Source organism: Aspergillus vadensis (assembly GCF_003184925.1).
Source record: "Aspergillus vadensis CBS 113365 unplaced genomic scaffold BO88scaffold_31, whole genome shotgun sequence".
Classification (NCBI taxonomy): Eukaryota; Fungi; Ascomycota; class Eurotiomycetes; order Eurotiales; family Aspergillaceae; genus Aspergillus; species Aspergillus vadensis.
The window spans coordinates 253,518-279,127 of NW_020292069.1; the positions used below are offsets into that span (position 1 = coordinate 253,518).

The 25,610-nt window shown below is 51.3% G+C and overlaps 10 protein-coding genes across 10 annotated transcripts; 6 read left to right on the forward strand and 4 right to left on the reverse strand.

Moving 5' to 3' along the window:
• The first annotated feature begins 50 nt into the window (after positions 1-50).
• Positions 51-2,275, forward strand: BO88DRAFT_181731 (arylsulfotransferase family protein). Its single transcript, XM_025701745.1, has 2 exons — positions 51-626; positions 677-2,275. The coding sequence occupies exons 1-2, from the start codon at positions 153-155 to the stop codon at positions 1,982-1,984; spliced, it is 1,782 nt and encodes a 593-aa protein (XP_025558160.1). The 5' UTR covers positions 51-152; the 3' UTR covers positions 1,985-2,275.
• Positions 2,276-2,486: 211 nt separating this feature from the next.
• On the forward strand, positions 2,487-4,087 carry BO88DRAFT_408528 (alpha-ketoacid dehydrogenase subunit beta). Its single transcript, XM_025707731.1, has 3 exons — positions 2,487-3,239; positions 3,317-3,879; positions 3,929-4,087. The coding sequence occupies exons 1-3, from the start codon at positions 2,677-2,679 to the stop codon at positions 3,964-3,966; spliced, it is 1,164 nt and encodes a 387-aa protein (XP_025558161.1). The 5' UTR covers positions 2,487-2,676; the 3' UTR covers positions 3,967-4,087.
• A 318-nt stretch (positions 4,088-4,405) lies between these two features.
• Positions 4,406-6,087, reverse strand: BO88DRAFT_181795 (uncharacterized protein). Its single transcript, XM_025701746.1, has 6 exons — positions 5,316-6,087; positions 5,207-5,262; positions 5,089-5,148; positions 4,955-5,026; positions 4,809-4,892; positions 4,406-4,748 (listed from the first exon to the last, which is right to left on the reverse strand). Exons 1-6 carry the CDS (start codon positions 5,606-5,608, stop codon positions 4,573-4,575), a joined length of 741 nt encoding a protein of 246 aa, XP_025558162.1. The 5' UTR covers positions 5,609-6,087; the 3' UTR covers positions 4,406-4,572.
• A 600-nt stretch (positions 6,088-6,687) lies between these two features.
• On the reverse strand, positions 6,688-9,262 carry BO88DRAFT_181826 (C6 finger domain-containing protein). The gene is made up of 6 exons (XM_025701747.1): positions 8,999-9,262; positions 8,622-8,787; positions 8,369-8,536; positions 7,827-8,299; positions 7,644-7,778; positions 6,688-7,593 (listed from the first exon to the last, which is right to left on the reverse strand). Exons 1-6 carry the CDS (start codon positions 9,122-9,124, stop codon positions 6,823-6,825), a joined length of 1,839 nt encoding a protein of 612 aa, XP_025558163.1. The 5' UTR covers positions 9,125-9,262; the 3' UTR covers positions 6,688-6,822.
• A 1,793-nt stretch (positions 9,263-11,055) lies between these two features.
• On the forward strand, positions 11,056-12,660 carry BO88DRAFT_429716 (putative MFS transporter; the record flags this gene model as incomplete). Its single annotated transcript, XM_025709184.1, has 2 exons — positions 11,056-11,243; positions 11,319-12,660. 2 exons carry the CDS (start codon positions 11,056-11,058, stop codon positions 12,658-12,660), a joined length of 1,530 nt encoding a protein of 509 aa, XP_025558164.1.
• A 193-nt stretch (positions 12,661-12,853) lies between these two features.
• BO88DRAFT_181845 (potassium channel family protein) lies at positions 12,854-14,816 on the forward strand. The gene is made up of 3 exons (XM_025701748.1): positions 12,854-13,090; positions 13,150-13,259; positions 13,326-14,816. The coding sequence occupies exons 1-3, from the start codon at positions 13,046-13,048 to the stop codon at positions 14,809-14,811; spliced, it is 1,641 nt and encodes a 546-aa protein (XP_025558165.1). The 5' UTR covers positions 12,854-13,045; the 3' UTR covers positions 14,812-14,816.
• Positions 14,817-16,190: 1,374 nt separating this feature from the next.
• On the reverse strand, positions 16,191-17,132 carry BO88DRAFT_181885 (uncharacterized protein). The gene has a single exon (XM_025701749.1). The coding sequence runs from the start codon at positions 16,884-16,886 to the stop codon at positions 16,335-16,337; it is 552 nt and encodes a 183-aa protein (XP_025558166.1). The 5' UTR covers positions 16,887-17,132; the 3' UTR covers positions 16,191-16,334.
• BO88DRAFT_491549 (uncharacterized protein) lies at positions 16,738-18,116 on the forward strand. Its single transcript, XM_025712868.1, has 3 exons — positions 16,738-17,171; positions 17,402-17,557; positions 17,621-18,116. The coding sequence occupies exons 1-3, from the start codon at positions 17,041-17,043 to the stop codon at positions 17,661-17,663; spliced, it is 330 nt and encodes a 109-aa protein (XP_025558167.1). The 5' UTR covers positions 16,738-17,040; the 3' UTR covers positions 17,664-18,116.
• Positions 18,117-18,313: 197 nt separating this feature from the next.
• Positions 18,314-18,996, reverse strand: BO88DRAFT_408536 (uncharacterized protein). The gene has a single exon (XM_025707732.1). The coding sequence runs from the start codon at positions 18,772-18,774 to the stop codon at positions 18,463-18,465; it is 312 nt and encodes a 103-aa protein (XP_025558168.1). The 5' UTR covers positions 18,775-18,996; the 3' UTR covers positions 18,314-18,462.
• Positions 18,997-19,868: 872 nt separating this feature from the next.
• On the forward strand, positions 19,869-24,997 carry BO88DRAFT_491550 (putative ABC multidrug transporter). The gene is made up of 2 exons (XM_025712869.1): positions 19,869-21,929; positions 21,986-24,997. The coding sequence occupies exons 1-2, from the start codon at positions 20,190-20,192 to the stop codon at positions 24,506-24,508; spliced, it is 4,263 nt and encodes a 1,420-aa protein (XP_025558169.1). The 5' UTR covers positions 19,869-20,189; the 3' UTR covers positions 24,509-24,997.
• Positions 24,998-25,610: the final 613 nt, after the last annotated feature.

Genomic DNA, 25,610 nt, shown 5'->3' on the forward strand with positions numbered 1-25,610 from the left:
TGAGCGCCGACTCTGCGCCTTGCCGTCGCTCCCGAGAAGACTATCGTCCCCGATAGTTCCTTTTGTTCCGCCTTACCCCAGATCCGAAAGTTTGTCTCCTTTCCTCCCTCCCTTGGACAGCTCTCGTCGCTCTGTCCATCCGCGATGATCCAATGTCCTCGTGGACTTCCGCCCTCTCTCGCGCCAATCGCCTACGTTCAAGGCTCTCAGCCCTCCATGTCGTTACGATTGGCGCCATAATCAGTCTCTCCTATCTCTTCTACACCTTCGCCGTTCCCCAACTGAATCGACTGAGGCTTCGCGCGGATCTGAGTTGGTATGATCTGGGCCTGTACGGTTTTGGTCCCTCGAAAAGCTATGTCTCCTTCGAATATGAATCTCCCGCGGTACAAATCTCAGAATGGGAGTCGGGCTGCGACTCGCGATACACCTTCCTAGCCCCTAGGGGTGACTCGGTGGCCCAGCCGGGGCCTATGATCCTTGATTCCAGGGGGGAGCTGGTGTGGATGAAATACAACTGGGATGTGACTCAGGACTTCAAGGTCCAGCGATATCAGGACACAGACTATTTGACATACTGGGAAGGTGGTGAAACAGAAGGCCGAGGCTATGGGGCCTGGTATATGGTAGGTGTCACACGACTCTGTCGCATAGAGTAGCGTGCTGATCTGGACAGCTGGATTCGACATATACCCAACGATATGTGATTTCTCCGGTAGGAAATTTTGGTGGCGATCTCCATGAATTTCACATCACCCCGGAAGGGACGGCTCTCGTTACGATATACGATCCAGTACCGGCCGACCTGACTCCCGTTGGTGGCCCCGAATTAGGCTGGATATATGACGGCGTCTTCCAGGAAATTAATATCGCTACGGGTGAGCTGATCTTCGAATGGCGCGCATCGAAGCATTATCCCATAAACACCACATACGAGCATTTGGGCAAGTCGGGAAGAGTGCGCGGGTATGCGTTCGACTTCTACCACATCAATAGCGTGGACAAGGATGACAATGGAAATTACATTGTCTCCGCACGCCATACCCATACCGTGAGCTGCATAGACAAGGACACTGGTGAAGTGTTATGGACCCTAGGCGGAAAGCTGAATGAGTTCCAAGATCTTTCTGATGGGCAGGCCACCAACTTCGCCTGGCAGCATGATGCACGGTGGCATGCCAACAGTACCTTGACCCTTTTCGACAATGCATCACATTCAAACGATGATCCGGATAAGGATAACCAAAGTCGTGGTGTCGTTATCGAACTTGACGTTGCCGCTCGCCAAGCGTCATTGCGCGCTGAGTACTTTCATCCTCAGAAAATGCGGTCCTTGTCACAGGGAAACGTCCAAGTTCTGGACGATAGTGGCCGGGTTTTAGTCGAGTGGGGCCATAGCGCTGCATTCAGTGAGTTTAGTGCCGACGGACAATTGCTATGCAACACCCATTTCGGTGCCTCTGCCTTCTTCGGGTTTGGCAGAGTAGTATCTTACCGTGCCTTTAAGGGCACCTGGGTTGGCCGGCCGCAGACGGTCCCCGACGCCGAAGTACTAGGAAACCACGTGTATGTGAGCTGGAATGGCGCAACAGAGGTTGCTGCGTGGCGACTGGAAGTTTGGGACTCGGATGATTTGAACGACAATACGTTCCGTGTTGTGTCCCAATTCCAGAAAGATGGCTTCGAGACCGAGATCGAAATACCAGAGGGTCTCGAGCTTCCTTTGTTCCGCCTAGCGGCATTAGATTCCGATGGTAATGTTCTAGGCGCCACGGAGCTGCTCCAGCGAGAGCAGGGTGGAAGCTTTGAGCAAGTCATGAACCCTCAGTACTGGTTTATTGTCATGGCCTTTGTCATCAGTGGAGTCGGCTTGTTTGTTGGTCTCTATACGTGCTGCGGCTGGGGCCGTTATTTCCGTCGGTGTCGCTCACGGTCCAGCGAGTACCAATTGGTTGCCTTCAGCGACAGCGATGGTTCTGTTTGATGTGCGGATCGGATGTGACAGGCCGCTCCGTTTGTAAATATCTGTCTCAAGCTGTATATATGATACCCTCATTCCAAAATGTCATTGGGAGCATTACTGGCTTATTGCAAAGGTTCACATGTTGATCGGTGGTTGTAGGACAGAAGATCGTCTGAAGAGGACATGGAGTTAATTCATCATGTGCCTACGACGTTGAAGCCGTTAAAGCATGTGTGGACGGCGTTGAGGATGGCAAGTGGATAAAGCAGTGTCTAGGACACTCACAGCATGGGATCGTCATCAGTATCGGCCGCCCAGAGCGAGCCAGGGCACTGCTGGTGCTTTAAGAGCGATCCATTTGGATGGCAAACCATCAACCATAAAGATATCACGACTTGGATGAAAAACGCTAACTCGAAATGAAAATAGAGTAAGCACGCGGGGTCCTATGCTTAGAGTATAGATTCACCTGGCTATCCCAATCCGGCAACCACCAGAAGCGCTGACTCAGCCTCCCCGGCAGGCACCCAGGCACCAAGGCATCCAGGCCGCCAACCCCGGTTATCCACGGGGATCGGGGCGCATTCCCCGCATGAAGCAAGATGCCTTTATTGATAAACCAAGGGGGAGGGAGGTCTTCCCCGTACCTCCCTCGTTTTCCAGACGTTTTCATTCTACTATCTAAACCTCCAACCTCTCCTGAGTTCTCCACGATGCCTTCACTCCGTCTCCCCAAAATACCAATACCCCGACCTTCCTACCGGGGTTACTCCACCTCCGCACCATCCCCTTCTTCACGCCTGAACCTCCCCATCGACTACAGATCGACACCGCTCCTCCACCACACGGCCTCCAGTCTTTCAAACCACCCAGACCTACCCAGCAATCCGACCTCAAAATCTATCAATCTCTATCAAGCCATTAACTCCGCATTACGTACCGCCCTCTCCACCTCCAACAAGGTGATGCTCTTCGGCGAAGACGTCGCTTTCGGCGGCGTCTTCCGCTGCTCGATGGACCTACAGACTGAATTCGGCTCGGAGCGAGTCTTCAACACACCTCTAACAGAGCAAGGGATCGTCGGCTTTGCCATCGGCGCAGCAGCTCAGGGAATGAAGCCTGTCGCGGAGATCCAATTCGCAGACTACGTGTTCCCAGCATTCGATCAGATCGTGAATGAGGCGGCGAAGTTCCGGTTTCGAGAGGGAGCAACAGGGGTAGATATTGGAGGGATGGTGGTGCGGATGCCTTGTGGTGCAGTCGGACATGGTGCTCTGTAGGTGGCATACCATTTCCCACCGACTTTTGCTGAGTACGGGGAAGTGATGGCTAACGTTGCGGACCACGAAACAGATACCACTCACAATCACCAGAAGCACTATTCGCACACGTCCCAGGTGTACAAGTCGTCATGCCACGCTCGCCGTCTCAAGCCAAAGGCCTACTCTTATCCTCGATTTTCGAGTCTAAGAATCCCGTCATTTTCATGGAACCGAAAATCCTCTATCGTGCCGCAGTAGAACACGTCCCAAGCGAGTACTACACCATCCCACTAAACACAGCGGAAGTGGTTAAGCCAGGGAACGACCTGACGATAGTCTCGTACGGACAGCCTCTATACCTCTGCTCCGCGGCCATCGAAGCAGCGGAGAGGGCATTTGGGGCGAGTATCGAGCTGATCGATCTGCGTACAATCTACCCGTGGGATCGACCAACGGTATTGGATAGTGTGAGGAAGACCGGACGGGCGATAGTCGTCCACGAGAGCATGATCAACTACGGCGTCGGCGCTGAGGTGGCTGCTACCATTCAGGACGGGGCGTTCTTGCGTCTAGAGGCACCGGTTAAGAGAGTCGCGGGGTGGAGCACGCATACAGGTCTGATGTACGAGAAGTTTGTGATTCCTGATGTTGCGCGTACGTATATCTATCCCATGCACGTCTGAAAAATGCTAACGAGACCCAGGGATATACGACGCGATCAAGCAGACACTTGAGTATTGATGGACAGGCACATATTGGCCAGAGAGAAATGTACATACCAGGACCAGAGATCCAAGCTGTTGGTGTCGTTGCCTATAAGATCACTACCAAGCGGCATTATGATAGACAATATCAATTTACCTACATACATTTTCCTTATTTCCACCTTATTCCCTCTTATGTGCCCACGTTGCAGGTCAGTCGTAGACCGTGTGCATACGCGCATACAATACCCACGTCACCACCATCGGCAACTAATCCCACCCAGTGACACCTCCGGGAAATTCCCAAAGTATATAAGTACCCGACCCGCAAACAGTGAGCCAAACCCACCTGTATTCTGACACCCCCACGAACCTCTATAGCCCGAAAAGCTAGTTTGCGGAGATATACTAGTAGTAGCTTACAAAATCCCTAATACCAATTACCACCTTATCCCACGGACACCAATATTCCATCTCTGACTTCGACGTATATACATTTTATACTATTTTATACATCCCTCCAACGAGATAAAAACAAGAAGACGCAAAAATTTAGAATGGAATAAGATATCGCGACCGACTCGCAGTCATAATGTCCCCAATCACATACATACACCATCAACCAGCCCCATCCCATCTCAACCTAGTAGTCGGAAATGGTGGCGAAAGTGTCCTTGGAGATCTTGATAGCATCGGTGTGCCAGGTCTTGCCCTTGTCGGAGGTGGTGAGGCCGTTGGAGGAGGAACCGCTGTACAGGGACAGGGTGTCGCCGAAGTTCTCGTCGGCGGCGCTCAGGTGGATGGTGAGGTTGTTCCAGCCTAGAGGTCACCAAGTTAGGTCATTTATTCCGCTAGGAGATGGGTGGGGGAGGAACGTACTGTAGGACTGGAGGGTACCGCAGTCACCGGAGCCGGTGTAGCACTCGTCTCCGGAGTAGAGGTAGAGGAGGGGGTTGTCGAGGGCTACATTATTTTCAATTAGTATTATATTCATTGATCTGAAGGTGGTAGTAGAGCTAACTTACCGTCGCTCTCCTTAGAGACGGTCTTGCCGTTCATGGTGACAACCTGGTAGACCTTGTCGTTTTCGACGTAGACTATTTGGATTTCATGTTAGGACAGTGGTTCATACTGTGTTTGAATTGGTGTCTGAGCATACCCTCAAAGTCAACCTGGGTGTCCGCAGGAACAGTCACGTAGGCTTGGCCATTCTGGCCATCTAATCACATCATCAGTATACCAGCTCGGGTCCCCGTTTGGAGGCTGGGATCACTGACCAGGAGTGTACGTGCTAGCGGCGACACACCACTCGTCATCCGGGGCGGGGCAGCCCCTTTGATTTGTTAGCATACTTTTCATATACCATTAAGGGGGTAATGAACGTACTGGGACTCGTTGTCGGGGGACCAGTTCAGCAGGGGCTGGTAAAGATCGGCGTCGTAGTCACCCGCGGTAGAGGAGAGACCAATCCACAGCGACACCCAGACCTCATCGTCAGTGTTGTTCACGGTGAAGTTCGAGGGAACATCCGGGGGCACCAAGGACCAGGTGGCTCTGGTGATGTGCGCATTGGTGGGAGGGCCAGTGTAGAAGCCGTTTCCGAAGGCCCAGACATCACTCTCGACAGCAGCGGCGCGGGCAGCGAGGGCCAAGGGGACAGCGACGGAGGAGTAGCGCATAGTGATTGATATGAAGAACCTTTGTTAAAGAACGTAAGGGTTGAAGCGAACCGGTCGCGGAGAAAAGAGTGACAAGACAGGAAAATGAACGAGTGCAGGAAGGATGCAACAATGAGCCGACATGAACACCAAGATGTCGGAGGCTCAGTTATAAAGGTCACGAACGCTGCTAGAGATGAAGGCCATCCCCACCTTGGAATCAGGAAGGGTTCAAATCTGTTCTGGCGCAAAGATTGTCTCAGGAGCAATGGTGGATCCGCCAGGGAGTGGAGTCGGCAATCAAGCTTGTTTTAAGTTGAAACGTTAAATAATGCCGCCCTCGAACTGTGCTCAACACAATCCCCTTTCGAAACACGCATAGTCGAACATGTCAGAGTTCAGAAATTAACCTTCCGGTGTTCGTTTTGCACTGCAGCGATGGACTGGGGATTGTTGAGCTACGATTAATTTTCCATCTCGCGGCAGAAAGAACGGGCCTGCTCCAGTTCCGGGGCATGATAAGATTCACCATTCCACCCGTAAGTAGCCTTATAAGGAATCGACTTATGGAACCAGTGGTTATCCACGCCCCTGAACCCCTGTTGTATGGGGCCGGTCGAATCCCGGAGAACGCGATGCCGCTTACTATTCGCCCTCAGACACTACCTATACGCACTATAATTGGCGTGGCCCATCGAAAGGCATCTCCGCGGCCGGCCCAGCCCTGTAATCCTAAATAAAATTGGCTTTGGTGCTAATTAGGCTACATTCGAGTAGCCTTTTGGTTGAGAAGCCTATTTACATGACAGGATCCCAGTCCTGTCCGGTTATTGTTGACTTGATATATTCACCATTAATTTGGAACATGCTGACCAGACTCTGTGGGTATGCCAAGGCAGATGTTGAGCCACTCACAAGTTCAGTATTCCTTCGTTCTAAAGTATCCATGCCCATATTGAGGGTCATAACCTTTAGGTATCTGACTCGGCAGTTACTGATCGGAGTTTTGCATGCTGCTTAGTAGCCTTTTTCTGTAGGTATCTCATGACCAGGTAAGAAGGCATCTCTAACGGAGACGGCGAACCCCCGAAAGGCATACCGTCCTGAAAGGAGCTGCACTATTTATCAGATGCCACTGAAAAAGCACTCCCACCGGCCAACGCGGAGACGGGCAAAATCGGATATGTGCCGTGGGATTCGTCCAGCGACCCACAGACCATCATGTTCCCCATCTATCATGCTCCTGTGGCCATCTCAGGAGACTGGCTTCGAGGGGGTCCGGCCCGAGGAGAAATCTCGGACATATTGCTCCCCCAAAGGCCTAGGGCATGCCGCCGCTCAACCAGTTTCAGCACTTCGTACATGAATTGCCGTTCCGGTCCTCCATCCGGGAACACCTCCCAGGCCACCCTGACTGGGAATGCAAGTCGGTTAATCATGTTTCCTGGCGCATTGACTATGTACCATTCCAAGGACCGGCAGATGCCACAACCCAAGGAGTACTGTTCCAAAGGTCCAACGCGATCAGTTGGTCGCGTGTCGGCGGACGAGAGAATCAATCGGGTAGAGTAGTAGAGACACATAGTTTGCGCGAGACGGAGGTCCCGATAGACAAATATTGGGGGTGTAATTATACCCCCGGTACGAAAGTCCCGGCAATGGAATCGAGGAAACGGGTCGTCCACTGAGACTTCGACTTCTTGCGGTGGTCCATCCGGGTTGTTATCAACCCATTGGACTTTCCACTGGCGGAAGCGGTCGGTCAGGTCAGCGACACCGCTCCATAGTGAGGATTGCTTCACGCTAATCTCATGTGGGCTGTACATGCCCGATTTGAGAGCAGCCTCAATATCGTCGAATTGCCAAAGCAGGCCGGGGATCTCAACCGCCAAGTCTAGCAAGTAGTGCAGGATGTCTCTTCGGTCAGGGTTGGCTGACCAAGGCAAGTTGATCCAGTCCGGGCTTGCGAGGGCGGAAGGAGTTCGACTGACAATAGCCGCAGCGACCTGTTTCTATCTGAGCGACTGGATACTTGAAGGCTGGATTGAATACGTACCCAATAAGGACGCAGCTCGGTATACAGCAAATGCTCCACCCCATGTATGTGATTCTCAGGTCCTCGATGCTCAATCAGGCGCAATGCACCGTGAACGTGAGCAATTAGCGACACTTGTGTAGTTCGTTCCACACTCTACAAGCAGTCAGAAGATTTCTCAAAATGTGAGATCGAGACTCATACCTCGAAGGCCATCAAAAGGGTCACCGTCACTAGCGTCGACTCGGCCTTGCTGCGCTGGGGATCTTGCAACGCCTGCTGCAGACTCCTCAGCACACGGGGGTATAGGCGGAAGCCAGCTGCTTCAAGATTCTTATCCTGAATAGACCGCCCAAAGTATGCTATGGAGACGGATTCAAACGCATCTACGAGAATCGGCGAAAACATGCGTATCTCGGCAGCCCGTCGTAGTGCACCAGCCTGTCCTGTCTTGGAATGGACTACCGGACTGAAGGCATCCACGAAGCGTTCAATAAACACATCCAGCATCGGCTTCCACGATCCAATGTGACTTATTGAACCATAGCTTGAGTCCTCGCTCTCCTCTGATGAAGACCGACTGCCAGAGAGCGAGAATACCTCGTCTTCTGAATCCAGTGAATCGTCGTCGCTATCGTATGAATGAGACCGACGAAGAACGACAGGGCCATGTTCTGCTGGGGATCATGACAACTTAGCCGCCAAAACAAGAGTCTGTACCCCACCAGTATGCGACGGACACCCACCTTCCGTTCCATTCAACGGTCCCACCGGGATTGCCACTTCATTTGTTTCCCCGCGATGCTTTCGAATTTGGGCGACGAGTCGATTGACGGAACTTGGCGGGGCTGAGCGGATGGCGTTGACGAGGCCTTGTAGCTGGGCTCGTCGCCGTGAAGACTTGATCCGTTGTTCTAGAACGCCAATGTCAATTATTTACGCTGCAGAAACACTTCCAAATACACAGAGACTATCCGGGGTCCAACTTGGGGCACGCACCACAGTTATGAAGGCTGTCTGTTAGCTCACGGATTTCCTCCCGGAGGTTGCGGATCTCATCGGCTTGACTGATGGGTTGCAGGAAATCTTCGGGACTGGTATCATAGTGGCATTTGGACGGGTGACCATGCGCACAGCATGCATGACAGGGCTTGACTCGATCACACTGTCTCTCACGATCGTCAATTAGGTCGGATTACACATATGCAGGTAAGCCAGCAAAGTGCGTTGCACGGGCCTCCTCCCACCCAACTAGGAGCACAGTTTGCTCCATATTCTTGTTTGCTCCATCATCCTATTCGCCTGCACGACTGTCTTGTTCTATTCCCCCATAACGGAGACCCATGCCCACACCTTAGTATCGGGTCGGCACGCACCTTGACTTTCCGGAACCGGCAGGCCTTGCAGGATCGCAATTGACGGGTCAATTGAGCCGACGTAAGGGCGGGCTTACTCCGGAGGTGATCGGAGACCAAGATTGGCTGCGAATCGTGGGCGGCCATGTGCGGCAAGCCTAGACAACGAGCTCCAGTCGTACCAGGCCACGATGTCACGATAGGGGAAGGTCGACGTCAAGCTTGAGCGGATACGGGGCCAACAGCACGGCGAGATCACGACCAGCAAGATCTGAGCAGGACATGACCGAATTCCTCCGAAATTCCCACCTTCGCTTACGCTGAGCCCCGCGACAACCGTTGCTGGCTGTGGCTTGAGGAGACCAATAACGAGCTGCGCTTGAGGCGACGGCGGCCGCAGAAGTGGGTTCGGTGGAGGACTTCGTTAGTCGCCTTCCAGTTCCAGCGCTCTTCGCAAGATCACCGTTGGGGTTCCCCGGTGAGTCGGGCATAGCGCGAATAGACAGCTTCCAGAGTTGCCACGGAACATCAAGGGCGGAAGAAGAAGAATGGAACCAAGCACAATCGCTTTCATTGGTAACCAATTAATTGATGTTGGGGAAAGGAGAGACCAGTGGATAATTGCCAACTGGGAAACAGTATCCAGCCTGAGGCACCAATCAGGCCGATCGGCGGGTTCTGGTTAGCGTCATCCAGGAAGCATAAATAGTAGCACTGACAGAAAACATATAATAATTGATCAAGTGGTTGGCTCTATTTGGAATGATATTCAGTTATGATTGTAAATGAAAACATCGTCGGCTTCATGAAGAACGCATGATGTTGAGAAGGACTACTGCCAGTAGTGGTAGGATATATATTCGTGAAATATAGCACCCACGAACCACTAAGGACAAAGGAGGCAACGAAGAACTTCCTAATACAAGTGTGCTGCAAACGCAATGTTTAACTTGTTGGAATCAATTCAGAGGAAATGTTCCAACGTGTTGAACAAGAACGCCAACGCCAGGATGAAACCAGCCAGGAAACCCTAGTCGACACGTGCCTCGATCACCTGACTGATGATCACCTGAGCCCCTCAAGGCCAAGCCAGAGCCATAAGCAGATTTGAACTTTCCTCGGCTTCTCCGTGCGATGAAATAGTCAGGTCACCTGCATGGACCGGCAAGTCACTAACGACTTTTCAAGAAGAATATGCCGATGGGGGGAACGGGACAGATGTAACTTGCAGGGTGTGACGACATCAAGAGCTGTGAAGCTGACCTGCTGGCAGGAAGATCACCGACATTAACCCCAGAACGTGGAGCTGCACGGAAGTTCTGCGAGCCAATCCTCGCCTTCCCTGATGGGAACAGACACGGGAGCTCAGCATTCATTTTGCCTGAAATGACCAGAAATGCATTTCTCCACGAGCGGACCTTGTGTACAGCGAGGATGCAAGTTGCGAAACAAATGATTAGTATTCCCCCCGATGATGGAGCCATGGACAGTGGATCCCAGCGACTTGGGGAACCGCCAAGTATGCGTCAATTCGCTGCTGAAGGCGGGGATGTAAAACAAACTTTCCCAGAACCATTCCATATCCGTGTTATAGGATCAAAGATACGAAGCGTCAGGGGAGGCCTGAGAGACACCAATGAGTCGATCAGCTCCACTTCCCCGGACCATGTCCGACCCCAGAGCTTCTGTCGCACGATGGATGAAGAAGAATAGCACGGCTGGTGGTTAGCGGCGTGGGGGTGAGAATCAGCCGAGTAGCTTCTGGTTCGAATTCTAATTGTCTTCCCCGCATTTGTGATGCTCTCCGGTACCTTCGTGCGTCCAACCAGGAGTCTGGATGGCCCAAGCTGGGCGGAAAGTTTCCCCCACGCCTGCCCCTCCCCCGGATTTGCAGAGGGCATCACTCTTCGCATGTGTTTTCTGAAGCTCAATCACACCGTAACAAGCATCAAGCTTTCCTTCGCATTCTTGGGGCATATATAGCTGAAGCTTTCCTTCCATTCATGATGAAGTCGCAATAGATTATTCGTGCATCCTGTCTCTCCCTGCATCTTGACTCGCCTCTTAGAAGCCTCATCATGGCGGAGAAAATCATCACCGACCATGACGCCATGGGCGAAAAGGCTGAGATTTCTCATGAGGAGGTTGCCCATTTGGCACAGTTGACGCCGGAGGAGAAAGTCTTAGAAAGGCAATTGCGGCGGCGGATCGATACCCTCATCATGCCGTTGGTAATTCTTGTTTATCTGATGAATTACATCGACCGGTACGCTTCACAGTTTCTTGGCATTGAATGGCTATGAAATGCGTTGTGCTAACGTCCCTCCGTCATTCGTAATAGAAATAATTACGCTGCTGCGAAGCTTCAAGGATTGGAACAGGACCTTTCCCTCGATGAAGCCAAATACGAGACAGGACTGTCCATTCTATTTGTGGGCTATATCCTGATGCAGGTCCCATCGAACCTGCTTCTCAACTACATGGGCCGTCCTTCACTATACCTTGGTTTCTTCACCACAGCGTGGGGCCTCGTCTCGGCCCTAACCAGCCAGGTCTCTAGCTACGGTGGCATCGTGGCATGTCGATTCATTCTCGGCTTGGTCGAGGCACCATTCTTTGCAGGAGTTTTATTTTACCTCTCGAAATGGTACACCAAGAAAGAGTTGGCCCTTCGCATGAGTATCTTCTATTCCGGCTCATTGCTCAGCGGTGCCTTTGGAAACCTGATTGCTGCGGGTATCCTTAATGGTCTTGCCGGAAAGAGAGGCATGTCAGCCTGGCAATGGTTATACATTATCGAGGGCACCATCACCGTCGCCATCGGTCTGGCCATCTGCGCTGTGCTACCCGACTTTCCCGATACCTGGAAACTGTTGTCGCCGGAGATGAAGCATGTCGCCAATCGTCGCTTGGCCATTGAGGCAGCCGAAGCGGATGTCGACGACGGCGACAAGATGACCCAAATCAAAGGGCTGAAGCTAGCCTTTACCGACGTCAAGACCTATGCCCTGGCCATTGCGTACATGTCTCTCACCGCCGCAAGTGGCTTCCAGAACTTCTTTCCAACTTTGACAGAGACCCTGGGGTATAACCATATCATCTCTCTACTTTTAGTAGCACCACCATACATATTCATGGTGGTATACAGTCTCTTCCACTCCTATCTCTCCGATCGTTTCGCTCATCGATACTGGTTCTTTGTCGGCCCCATCCCCATCACCATCGTGGGGTTTATTATCTTCATGACCACCCACTCCTTCGGGCCACGATATTTCTCATTCTTCCTCATGGTCTTCGTCTTTGCCCAGAACGGCACGATATACTCGTGGATCGCGAATGCGATTCCCCGACCTCCCGCCAAACGCGCTGCTGCGTATGCGTTCATCAACTCTCTGGGAAACTCGGCCAGTATCTGGACTCCGTATACTTATCTGGAAAAGGAGGCTCCGTATTACTACACGGCCTTGGGGGTGTGTATCGGAATGCAGGTTCTAGGCACTATAATGGCGACGTTCCTGTACTTCCATCTACGATCGCAAAACAAGCGACTAGCACGCCTGGAGGATGAAGATGCCATTCTAACAGACAAAGAGCTTCGTCGACTACAGAAGACGGCAGATGTAGAAGGCATCGACATCGCTGCCGCCCGCCGGCTCCAGAAGGGGTTCCGATATGTAACTTGAGAATCTGCAAGCAATTCAGTAGTTCTTCTGTTGATTCGTTCACAATACATGTTAACACCCACTCAATTCACACCAAAGCTTCACACCAGAGCTTCACAACCAACTCACAAATGGCAGCACGTAGTAGTGTATAGAAGTTATCGTCATCAGTACACGATAACCCACGTACAATTACGGGAATGCGGTGCTAATAACATTCACCTCGATCGATTTCCCTCCGGTGAAGCTAAGTCAATGTATGAGTTGACCGGGAATCTGATGGTCCCCGTGAAGTCAACCTCGTATCCCGACTTCATATGCAGAACAAATCATATCACTGCATTTTTCAAATCTCGGACTACAGGCTGTACGATATTTGCTACCCAGGTAGAATTACTCGGTCGAAATGTCTCGCTGGTGGCTCGCGTGTACCAGCTTCCCGGTTCTGGCGGTATATTTCTCTTGTCTCCATGGGATTGATCATTGACAACCATTGCTAAGCATGTCCAGGGAACTATTAGCGCTATGGCAACTATGTTCGGTATTTGTGCAGTTGGCTATGGATGGCTGGAAGTTGGTTCTTCGGGGGTGGGAAGTGTGGTAGTAGTGCAGAGTGCTTGGTGAGTTTTCATTTCCAATATACTCCAGCCTTTGATTGTTGATCATCGCATCTAAATATCCTGTAGGGCCGTGGCTATCAAGGCTATATCGCTCGCACTCGCCGCCACAGCTGACCTTACGCTCCTTCTTATCATGATGCTCAAATGGAATGCAGTGAGAGGGTATCTTGGCACAGCTTTACTATACTTCGTATCTTCAATGCTCCTCTTTAGTCTTGTCGGCGTGACCGTGCACCAACCACCCCCCATCGCTCCCCAAACATGGCACTACACGCAGAACTTCTACTACGGCATCTTCGCCGCCAGTCTCTACCTCTTCATCGCAGCGCTCCTAGCAATATACGCATGCAGCATCCGCACCATCCACCTAAGCATGCAAGACCGCCGCATAATCGAAAACACAAGCATCGTGCTCCGCGCCTTCACCCTCGCCGCATTCCTCCTCGGTGGCGCATCCATCTACATCCCCATTGAAGGATGGTCCCTGACAGATGCACTATACTGGTCCGCATACACCATGCTCACAATCGGAATCGGCAACATCGTCCCGAAGACCCATCTCGGCCGAAGTCTCCTCATTCCCTACGCGACGGGGGGCATCACCTGTCTAGGATTATTCGTCAGTTCAATCGCCTCCTTCTCAAGGAAGATGAGCGATCTGCTCCTGAAGTTTGAGCTCGAACAAGAAGGTATTCATCTCCACAAATCACCACATCGCGATATCATCAAGATTAGAGAAATTAAATCCCACTGGCAGCGCCGCCACCGCTGGATCGTATTCATCTTCTCCTCGTGCGCATGGCTCCTCCTTTGGCTCGTCAGCGCCCGCGTCTTCAAGTCCTCCGAGCGAGACCAGGGATGGACGTATTTTGAGTCGCTGTATTTCACGTTCGTGTCGCTGACGACGATCGGATACGGGGATATTTATCCAACGAGTAATCTGGGAAAGTCTTTCTTTGTGTTTTGGGCGCTGCTGGCTGTGCCGGTTATGACGACGTTGTTTGGGGTTGTTGGTCAGGTGGGGTTTCATACGGTGGTTTATTTTGTAGGGAGGGTTGGGAAGGGGGTTTCGTGGGGGTATTGTGTAGGACGTGTAGGTGCGTTTCTGGATGGGAGGGGACTGGATTTGCCTGCTTCTGCTGGGGGAGGGACAGATGTGAGGGTGTTAGGTGGTGATGTGGATATCGACAAAGAGAGACAGTACTGCCCACTGAGTCTGCCACTTGAGAGGCAGCGCCCAGATAATCACGTCGGTGCTGCAGAACACAGACTCCACCTCAGCGATGAAATCAAGACTCTTGTGGACATCCTTAAGGATGACAGCAGAGACATCGATCTACATTGTGAATGGGCACGTATTGTGTCTCTGCTCCGTGTTGATGCAGACGACGGAGAAGTGCTTGTGGCTGAGAGTCATCGTCAGCAGATGATCAGAGAGGTGATTTCTGTGAATCAGTCGACAACTGAAAGAAACAAGGAGGTCCTGTGGATGGTCAAGTTGCTGGTTGAGAAGTTGTGTTTTTGTTTGAGAGAAGATACCGGAAGAGGGTAGATAGAGATATTTATGGCCATTCTCGTTCATCCCTTGCTAGGCAGGCAGGCAGCCTGGCAGGGAGGGTACAGGTACATAGTGGACTCGTTGATCGGTTTACAGCATGTTTATTCCAGCTGTTGATAATGAGCACATGAATAATTATTCCCAATGATTTACTGCCACTAAAGTCAAGTGCAGTTTTGCTACAAATAATAGTAGATTACTATCATGCTTATGCAGTGTATAACACTGTATTAGTCACATATGCACAGTAAAATTAAATGACTAACCATGCACATATCCGCGCACAACCATTCATAACGAATCATACAGTGTCACCAGACAGACAGCACTGCTTCATTGCAAATTGGCAAGCTATAATGGAGTCCATAAGATATTATATTCCCGCATTTATAACTGACCTGGGACGAATAAGTCAAACTAGGACGCTACCGACGTGGGAGAGTACTGCTGTTGGTTAAGGGTAGAAGATGATGGATGGCAGGTCTCATAATAGGGGAGACGATTGATAATATTGGTTGTTTTCTTATAAAAACTGGCTACTAGTACTACTGCTAATATCAATCATTCAAGTGTACTAGTCTGATGGAGGTTGGTCAATGCTCAACAAATGATTATCGCAGTGTGTTCATAGTATATATTCATGAGGATACTAGTACACATTGTAGTAGTATTAAGGCAGTTTGAGCTTGGCACCAGTATGGTGATGATGATCATAATTCCAAAACAAAAATAACTCAATTCTCAGCATTATAGCACCGATTATTTTATTTACTGTGTAGGTAGTTGTATGTAGTATACATCAGAATTGAGAAGAAACCCCTCTACCATGCATACTTGCTACAGCACGGGCTAGTCCCGGCAGTGGCCCGCCCGAGGATACCCCGGTAGTAGCCGCCCGCCGTCATCTTAATTCAAAGCGCGCCTTCAGGCAATGTTGAAGGCAAAGTGTGACGCTGTCCATGTACGTATCCTGCGATACAAGTGGTGGATTAGCACCTGAGTTTGCCAGTACCAATTTAGGTAACTTGGGTATTCTCCTGATACGCTGTAGCAGAGAAAGCAAAAACATGAGTACTCTTCGGATGACCTTCCCTTGGTATTGCGGTTCTGGAACTTTTCTTGCTCATGGACTGGCGGGCAGGAGTTTGGAACCCGCTCTTTCATAACCATGTGGCTGCTGGTGGACGGGATCGAAAGCAAAATGACGTCGATTGTCACATTCCCATCAGCCAAACTTGAGCACAGAGAAGCAGCTTGAGAAGAGGTGTTATTGGACGTGTAACCAGGAATTTAAAGCTGGGTGAGGTATTTAGTACCATTGCGTTGGTGGTATGCAGGATTACCACCGAGGCCTTTTTGGCAGGGTAGGACAGATAGCGAGGATGTTGCAGATTCGCATACTACCTTCGTATACCTTCCGTGCCACCGGCTAGAACATTGGTCCAAGCTGGCTGTTCTGGTGCAGCGGGAAATGCCTGCCAGCGACCGGCAATCATTTGTCGTGGCAATGTGGACTGTCATTGGCCGGAGCAGAGGTGTCCTGGCAGAGTTGCAGCAGCGCAGGAGTGACACAGCTCAACCATAGGTCCGTCTTCGCAAAGATTGGCATGTCCATCCCCGCAGATGATATCATACCACATGGTTGGTAAACAGAGCACCACCCAATCCCGCCAGTGGCGGTAGTAAATTGTGGAAGGGCAATAGGAAGGGAAGGAAGTGTGAGTCCATCCCTTGCGTCGCCGGGCCTTTCTCTTCCTGTCCAATGATGCAAAGCAATGACCATCACTTGTCTGGCGCGGGGCCGTCACGGCCGGGGGATGAGAATGATGCCGATCCGGGGATTCGTCGATCGTGGCGGTGGCGGACGACACTGGTCCGTTGTTGGAGGGGAGATGGAAGATTGGTCTCAGGGCAAACAATTTGGTTCGCCTGAAAATGGGAAGCTGAGTTGCTGCATTAATGAGAACTTTGGTTTCAGCATCGCCGGATTGAGAGGGCATCCCAGTCACATGACGTTCACGGGACAATCTAGTCGTTGTATATAATCGACCAGTCACCCAATTGTTCATGGCTCGTTCATCCCATTGTATAACGCTATTACTGCTCAAATAGACGGCTTAGAACTCACATTTCGATTCTACCGCAACGGTCACTCATTCCAACCACACCTGTGCTTTGCATCAGTGCGAAGAGATACCCATCAATCTATACTATACCGTCATCATGTCGCCTCTCAGCCAAATGTCGCGTCCTCTTGTCCGCAGTTCCAGCAACGTGCGGTCATTCTCAATTGCCATCCCAGCTCGACGCGAAGGACAAGTGATCAACCCCAAGCCTTGTGGATATCTGGCCGAGTAAGTGTGAACCTGACTGCTATCCATCCATCTCCTGTATTGGTTATGTTCCCCTTTCGGAGACTGCCGTGGGGGGAACGGGACCACTGCCGGGCCCTGTTGCAATGACGTCATGGACTGTTTCGGAGTACTGTGATCCACTCCTCTCTCTTCAAACATCACTGCAATGGTTGCAAACAGCACCACCATGACTAGTAACACCCGAAGCTAACCGTCACTTTCACATGCAGCAAAGAGCCAATCACCCGCCGTGAAGCCACCAGCGAGCGATACTTTGTCAGGACCCAGCCAACGCAGACGCAACCTGAACAGCCCGAGACATACCAGATGGTGCGGCAGAAGATGCTCGAACACCGTCGTCATCTAGATGAATTGGACCAATATCTGTGAGTTATCCTGCTGGTAGGAACAAACATGAACATTCCACTGACTGGTTTTGTCCGTTGCAGCCAATTTCTCGGTAGAAAGCAGGGTCCCACGAGCTATTACTAGATGACTTGAGCTCTGTTTCATCGGCTTTTCGTCCTTGTTTTCATTTTCGCTTTCGATGGAACCTTGATGGTTCCCGTTCCTCTACTTTAGCAAACACCCAGCGGTCACGATGAGTTGGTTTCCTAGTGAAGTCAACTGCTATCAGACCACCCCATACAAAAACCCCCGCCGGATTGTCAAGCAGGATCTTATGATGATGACAGTAGGGGGATTGCGATATGGAGGGATTGAACTAGATTGAACTGGATTTGTATGTATATAAGTATTACTACTGGTAGTATGTGGGATGTGGTCAACGGACCAAGGTTATGGTGTGAATGAGACATGTCATTATTATCCTCTTATTCAAAGGCTACACACAAAAAGCAATTTTAAGAGTGATTCAGTTGTACGTGCTAGCGGTAGGACTAGTTAGTGAACACATTAAAATAAGCCTGCTATATCTGAAGCCTGTCGGTGTCGTATAAGGTTCCATTTACTACCACCGCCAGGAACAACTACTGACTGACTGTATAATGAGCACGGTCGGGGTGCACTCACTGAATGGCAGGTATAGAGTACCCAGCACAGCTTCCATAGGGGACAATGATAGGTATCATAAATAGATTACATATAGCAAGAACACCAAATTCATGCCAATTTCCATCTGCCCACTTACGAAGTATGCACCTTCGTGCGTTCGGAATAAGATGCTATAGAAATTCCGTACCGTTCAGCTCAGTAAGCTGAGGCAGCTAAGGCAACCAATCAAGTGTAACAATATTTCGCGATAAAGATAAACACCTCTTACCCATGTTCATCATACATTCCATAAGTTTATCCTGTGCTGCGCACGAACGACTACTAACTGTCGAGTGACTAGCTGTCTAAGGTTCAGTTTGCGACCGTAGTAAACAGTCACGTTAAGGCTGATCGGGCCGCTTCCGGGCCCGATCGGTAGGCTGGACAGGAGAGGGACAGCCGGGACAGGACAGGACAGGGTCATCACACCCTCTCTGCCGCAGGCTGCAGGTCGCGACCACCACCCGAACGGATATAGATCCACACCTGAGGTAGAGGAACTGTGGCCGGAGATAAGAAACTGAAGGAAAATCCCGAGGGAGATCGGCATCTCGGCGGCTAGTATGAGCGAGGCTCGGAGTCAATATTATTAATGTGAAAGAGTTTCGAACAATGAGTTAGGTTAGTGGTTGACTTTGGTGGCGTTCCTCGTGTCAGGTTGATGATCCATGATTGACCGCTTGGTATACTATTTTGAGGATGGACAATTGTGTCATTGCAAGGATTCGGTATGTTAATCTGATGTGATTACTGATATGGTAATCGATTGATTGACGAGACAAGGTGTCTGGATGGTGATTGCCAAGTAGGAAGATGTACACAGCATGTATGGCTGCTGGGCGGCTGCATGTGAATACGGCCGGTGAGATTTTAGAGCGAGTTGATGTTATAGCTCACTCGTTTCCACGCACTCTGCATCTCAGGCAGACCGGGATCGATGTTCGAAAACTATCCCCAGGGTCTGTGTTAGTAGACAGTACTCCGTAGTAATGTAGATCTTGTTCAAGAGGTAATCCAAGGATGAGTGCTTTGGGGATATCGGAAAATGAATGTACTTGCTGTCTATCTTCATCTCTAGTCCCACAGCACATCGTCGACCCTGAAAGTCCAAGCTCCAAGCTCCAAGCTTGCCGGACGATGAGACACGTTCCATGCCCAAACGTTCTGGAACAAGGCAATGGATCGCAGGCGCCACTAGGATCCGTGAGACGAAAAAGCTCCAAAGGCCGAAACGGCAGGGGATCGTGGTTAGGAGAGCCGCACAGTTCCGCTGAGTCAGCGGAGAGGTGACAAGGCAAGCAGGACTGAAGTAATGCACCAATAGGCACACTTCTTACCCTGTTTAATCCGCTGACTCAGAGGAAAAAGAGAGACAGAATTCCGCCGAGCGGAGGTTCGGCCGCTTGGTCGCGCCGACCTGACAGTTGTCAAGCCTGATTGGACACAGAGATTGACAGAGAGCCACTCATGGGCCTGGATTTACCCGAAAGGCCCACTAAGATTGCACAAAAGAGGAAAAATCAGCGGAAGTGGCCCGCGCCACGATAATAAGGGAAAAAAAAAAGTAAACAGATTCTGCTTGCAGAAGCCACGGAACCGATCCCCGGTCCCCATAATGGCAGGCTGCAAACTATCTCTTACATTCCACTAGTCCAAAATAATCGCCTTTCCTTACGTGTCCCTGTACCTGGACGGCCTGATAACTAAATCGGAATCCTCCTGACTCAGCGGAGCTTTTCACACACCCGAAGTGTCCGGTGGATCTCGGAATTGGCCTGGATCCCGAATCCCTGAGGGAAGTTTTTTGGAGGGCCCCCACCGACTCCCCCAGCTGCCTGGTAGGAGTATATGAGCTTCTCGCTCCCCCAAAATGCCCCCGGTCGAAATGACCATCCCTACTCCCGATCGACAGGGTGACCCTTGACTTTCACAGCATCGTCAAGTCATCCCTCATTGAAGCCCACCATGGCGGAGGATCAGGAGAAAGTCTCCTACACCCTCGGGGTTCCCGAAGGCAAGGAAGATACCGACAGCACCGCTACCGTCCTCGATGAAGATCCCACCGTCACCCCTCGCAACGCCGGTGCCAGTCGTGCCGATGGCTGGGCCATGATGTCCCAGGTCAAGCAGCAAAATGAGCGGGACATGCAATCCGGCTTCAAACGCAAGGAACTCGGTGTCACCTGGAAGAACCTCTCCGTCGAAGTCGTCAGCGCCGAGGCCGCCGTCAACGAGAATTTCCTGTCCCAGTTCAACATCCCTCAGCACATCAAGGAGTCCAAGAACAAGCCGCCGTTGCGTTCCATCCTTACCAACAGCCATGGCTGTGTCAAGCCCGGAGAGATGCTTTTGGTTTTGGGTCGGCCCGGCTCCGGTTGCACCACCCTATTGAAGATGCTGTCCAATCGACGCCTCGGTTACAAGTCGATTGAAGGAGATGTTCACTTTGGATCCTTGACATCTGACGAGGCAGCCCAGTACCGCGGCCAAATTGTCATGAACACCGAGGAGGAGATTTTCTTCCCCACCTTGACCGTGGGCCAGACTATGGATTTTGCGACTCGTCTTAAGATTCCCTTCAACCTGCCCAACGGCGTCGAGTCCCCCGAAGCCTACCGCCAGGAAGCCAAGAACTTCCTTCTCGAATCCATGGGCATCTCGCATACAAACGATACCAAGGTGGGCAATGAATACGTGCGTGGTGTCTCGGGTGGTGAGCGTAAGCGTGTCTCCATTATCGAGTGTCTTGCGACTCGTGGTTCCGTTTTCTGCTGGGATAACAGCACGCGAGGTTTGGATGCCAGCACGGCCCTCGAATGGGCCAAGGCTGTTCGTGCCATGACAGATGTGTTGGGTCTGTCTTCCATTGTCACCCTCTACCAGGCCGGAAACGGTATCTACGACCTGTTCGACAAGGTGCTCGTGTTGGATGAAGGCAAAGAAATCTACTACGGCCCCATGACCCAGGCGCGTCCCTTCATGGAGGATCTGGGCTTTGTTTGTCGCGAGGGTTCCAACGTCGCTGATTACCTTACCGGTGTCACGGTCCCCACTGAACGCATTATCAGACCAGGCTACGAAAACCGCTTCCCTCGTAACGCGGACATGATTCTCGCTGAGTACCAGAAGTCGCCTATCTATACGCAAATGACCTCTGAATACGATTATCCCGACACCGATCTGGCACGCCAGCGCACTGCCGAATTCAAGGAATCCGTTACCCAAGAGAAGAATAAGAAACTTCCCAAGACAAGTCCCTTGACGGTTGACTTCCTTGACCAGGTCAAGACCTGCATTATCCGCCAGTACCAAATCATCTGGGGTGACAAGGCCACCTTCTTCATCAAGCAGATCTCTACCCTGGTTCAGGCGTTGATTGCTGGTTCACTGTTCTACAATGCCCCTAATAACTCGGGTGGTTTGTTTGTCAAGTCCGGTGCTCTGTTCTTCTCCCTGCTCTACAACAGTCTTCTGGCCATGTCCGAAGTCACCGACTCTTTCAGCGGTCGCCCGGTTCTGGTCAAACACAAAGGCTTCGCATACTTCCACCCTGCCGCCTTTTGTATCGCTCAGATTACTGCCGATATCCCGGTCCTCTTGTTCCAAATCAGCATATTCTCTATTGTGGTTTACTTCATGGTTGGCCTCACCATGTCCGCCAGCGCTTTCTTTACCTACTGGATCCTTGTCTTCACTGCAACTATGGTGAGTTAACGTGAATATCCACTTGTTGCCCGGATTTGTACTGACGTCTCGCATAGGCCATGACAGCACTGTTCCGCGCGGTTGGCGCGCTTTTCAGCACGTTCGATGGCGCCTCCAAGGTTTCTGGTTTCCTCATCTCGGCTCTGATTATGTACACCGGTTACATGATTAAGAAGCCCCAGATGCACCCTTGGTTCGGCTGGATTTACTGGATCAACCCCATGGCCTACGGTTTCGATGCGCTGCTCTCCAACGAATTCCACGGAAAAATCATTCCTTGTGTGGGGACCAACCTCATTCCCAGTGGAGAGGGCTACAGTGGAGACGGACATCAATCATGCGCCGGTGTTGGTGGTGCCATCCCCGGAAGCACCTATGTCACTGGCGATCAGTACCTGGCTTCCCTGTCCTACAGCCATACCCATGTCTGGCGCAACTTTGGTATCCTCTGGGCTTGGTGGGCTCTCTTTGCTGCCGCCACTATCATCGCGACGTCCCGCTGGAAGTCTCCCGGTGAGAGCGGTTCCTCCCTTCTCATCCCACGCGAAAGGGTCGATGCCCATCGCCAGGTTGCCCGCCCCGACGAGGAATCCCAGGTCGACGAGAAAGCCAAGAAGCCCCATGGTGACAATTGCCAGAGTGAAAGCGACCTTGACAAGCAGCTTGTCAAAAACACCTCTGTTTTCACCTGGAAGGATCTCACCTACACGGTTAAGACCCCTAGTGGCGATCGCGTGCTCCTCGACAAGGTATACGGATGGGTGAAGCCTGGCATGCTGGGTGCCCTGATGGGTTCCTCCGGTGCTGGTAAAACCACTCTCCTGGATGTGTTGGCTCAGCGCAAGACTGAGGGTACCATTCATGGCTCCGTCCTCGTTGACGGTCGTCCTCTGCCCGTTTCCTTCCAGCGCTCTGCCGGTTACTGTGAACAACTTGATGTCCACGAGCCTTTTGCCACTGTCCGTGAGGCCTTGGAATTCTCCGCCCTGCTCCGCCAGCCTCGCCATGTGCCTGCTGAGGAGAAGCTCAAGTACGTTGATACCATCATTGAACTCCTTGAACTGCATGATATCGCCGATACCCTTATTGGTCGCGTCGGAAACGGACTGAGCGTTGAACAACGCAAGCGTGTCACCATCGGTGTCGAGTTGGTCTCGAAGCCCAGCATTCTCATCTTCCTGGACGAACCCACCTCCGGTCTTGATGGCCAGTCTGCTTACAACACTGTCCGTTTCTTGCGCAAGCTCGCCGACGTCGGCCAAGCTGTGCTCGTCACCATCCACCAGCCCTCTGCGCAACTCTTCGCTGAATTCGACACCCTACTCCTCCTCGCCAAGGGTGGAAAGATGGTCTACTTCGGTGACATTGGTGACAACGGCCAAACTGTCAAGGACTACTTTGCTCGCTACGGCGCCCCCTGTCCCGCAGAAACCAACCCGGCCGAGCACATGATTGACGTGGTCTCTGGCGCGCTCTCCCAAGGTCGCGACTGGCATCAAGTCTGGAAGGATTCCCCCGAGCACACCAACTCCCTCAAGGAACTCGACTCCATCGTTGACGACGCCGCCTCTAAGCCCCCTGGCACCGTCGACGACGGCAACGAATTCGCCATGCCCCTCTGGCAGCAAACCCTCATCGTGACCAAGCGCTCCTGTGTCGCCGTCTTCCGTAACACCGACTACGTGAACAACAAGCTGGCCCTCCACGTCGGCTCGGCCCTCTTCAACGGCTTCTCCTTCTGGATGATTGGCAACCATGTCGGTGCTCTCCAACTCCGTCTCTTCACCATCTTCAACTTTATCTTCGTCGCCCCTGGTGTTATCAACCAACTGCAGCCCCTTTTCCTGGAACGCCGCGACATCTATGACGCTCGTGAAAAGAAATCCAAAATGTACTCCTGGATTGCCTTTGTGACTGGCCTTATCGTCTCCGAACTCCCCTATCTCTGTATCTGCGCCGTCCTCTACTTCGCCTGCTGGTACTACACCGTCGGCTTTCCCTCGGATAGCAACAAATCCGGCGCCGTCTTCTTCGTCATGCTGATGTACGAGTTTGTCTACACGGGTATTGGTCAATTCGTCTCCGCGTACGCTCCCAACGCCATCTTCGCCTCGCTCATCAACCCGGTCATCATCGGAACCCTCGCCTCCTTCTGTGGTGTCCTAGTCCCCTACACCCAGATCCAAGAATTCTGGCGCTACTGGATCTACTACCTCGACCCCTTCAACTATCTGATGGGCAGTCTCTTGGTCTTCACCACCTTTGACACACCCGTCCGCTGCAAGGAATCCGAATTCGCCATCTTCGATCCTCCCAACGGCTCGACCTGCGCTCAGTACCTTCAGGATTACATGATGGGCGCCGGCGCACGCATGAATCTCATCAACCCGGATGCCACGGCTGACTGCCACGTCTGCGAGTACACCCGCGGAAGCGATTACCTGTATACCATCAACCTGAAGGATTACTACTACGGGTGGAGAGATGCCGCGATCGTCGCTTTGTTCGCGATTAGTTCATATGCCTTGGTGTATGTGCTGATGAAGTTGAGGACCAAGGCGTCGAAGCAGGCTGAGTAGAGTTCTTTCTATTGGCATTCGGCTAGTCCAAAGATGACTGGTCGACTATTATAGACGTACATTTGCATACATACATACCCCTTTGCTTACTTACATTACCCCCTCTGTCTTGCATATAGACCGATACACCATTTCTTCTCTTCTTCTCTCCACTTATTTTTTTCTTTCTTGAGGATTATTCTTCTCATTGACTGTTAATCTGGGCAGCATCATCTGTGTCAAGCATTTGCACATTTGCACCCTTTTCTTCTTTCTTCATTTCGTTCTGAGGATCAGACTCCCCCCACCTTTGTCTTGCACGCACTGTGGAGTTGATCTGTCCTATTTACTACTAAAACATTGACTTTGATCTTGATCTCGATTCTTGGTTTTGCTCGATAGATGAATACGTGTCGATGTGTAACGCTGCATGTGGACGGATGGTTATTGTTTAATATTAGATGGAATGACTGTTAGCTAGCTAGATTTGGAATCTCATTTAATTAAAAGAGTCAGTGTTCATTATTCCATCCAATTTCCCGTATCTCCCACGGCATAGTTCCAAGATAATAAGCCAATGATAGTGAGGGCATGCTTCAGACTCGACTTACTCCTATTTAATTTTAATCAAAGTCAACTTTTTCCGTGACCTTCCCCGCCAGGTGCATCCATGACCTACTCGCTAGAATCTCGAGAATGGACACGGCACTTGTCGAGGTTCTTCAGAATCCAACTGCGTAGCTCCACTGCAACGTATGAGTCAAGTCAAGGCCGTACCCAGTAATCGGGTCATCAGGGGTAATTTTTCTCTCCCAAGGAATGGTAAGAAGAGCAGCGACTCAGGCACTGAGTGTTGTGCAACTACTTAGGTTGTAGGTACCAGTACTTAGCAGTAGTACTAGTATATAGTTGACGGCGAATGGATGTACTAATCCCACCACGACCTCATCCTCGTCCTCGGATCATAGTATCGAAGGACGGTATATCAAAGAGCAACACGATGTCTTCCGCAAGAAAGGACCCCTCCATGAACATTAACTCTGCAGACATGTTTATTATAGCTACTAGTCAGCAGGGCCGAATTGATGTTGACCTACAACAATACTGTGCCATGCATGGCATC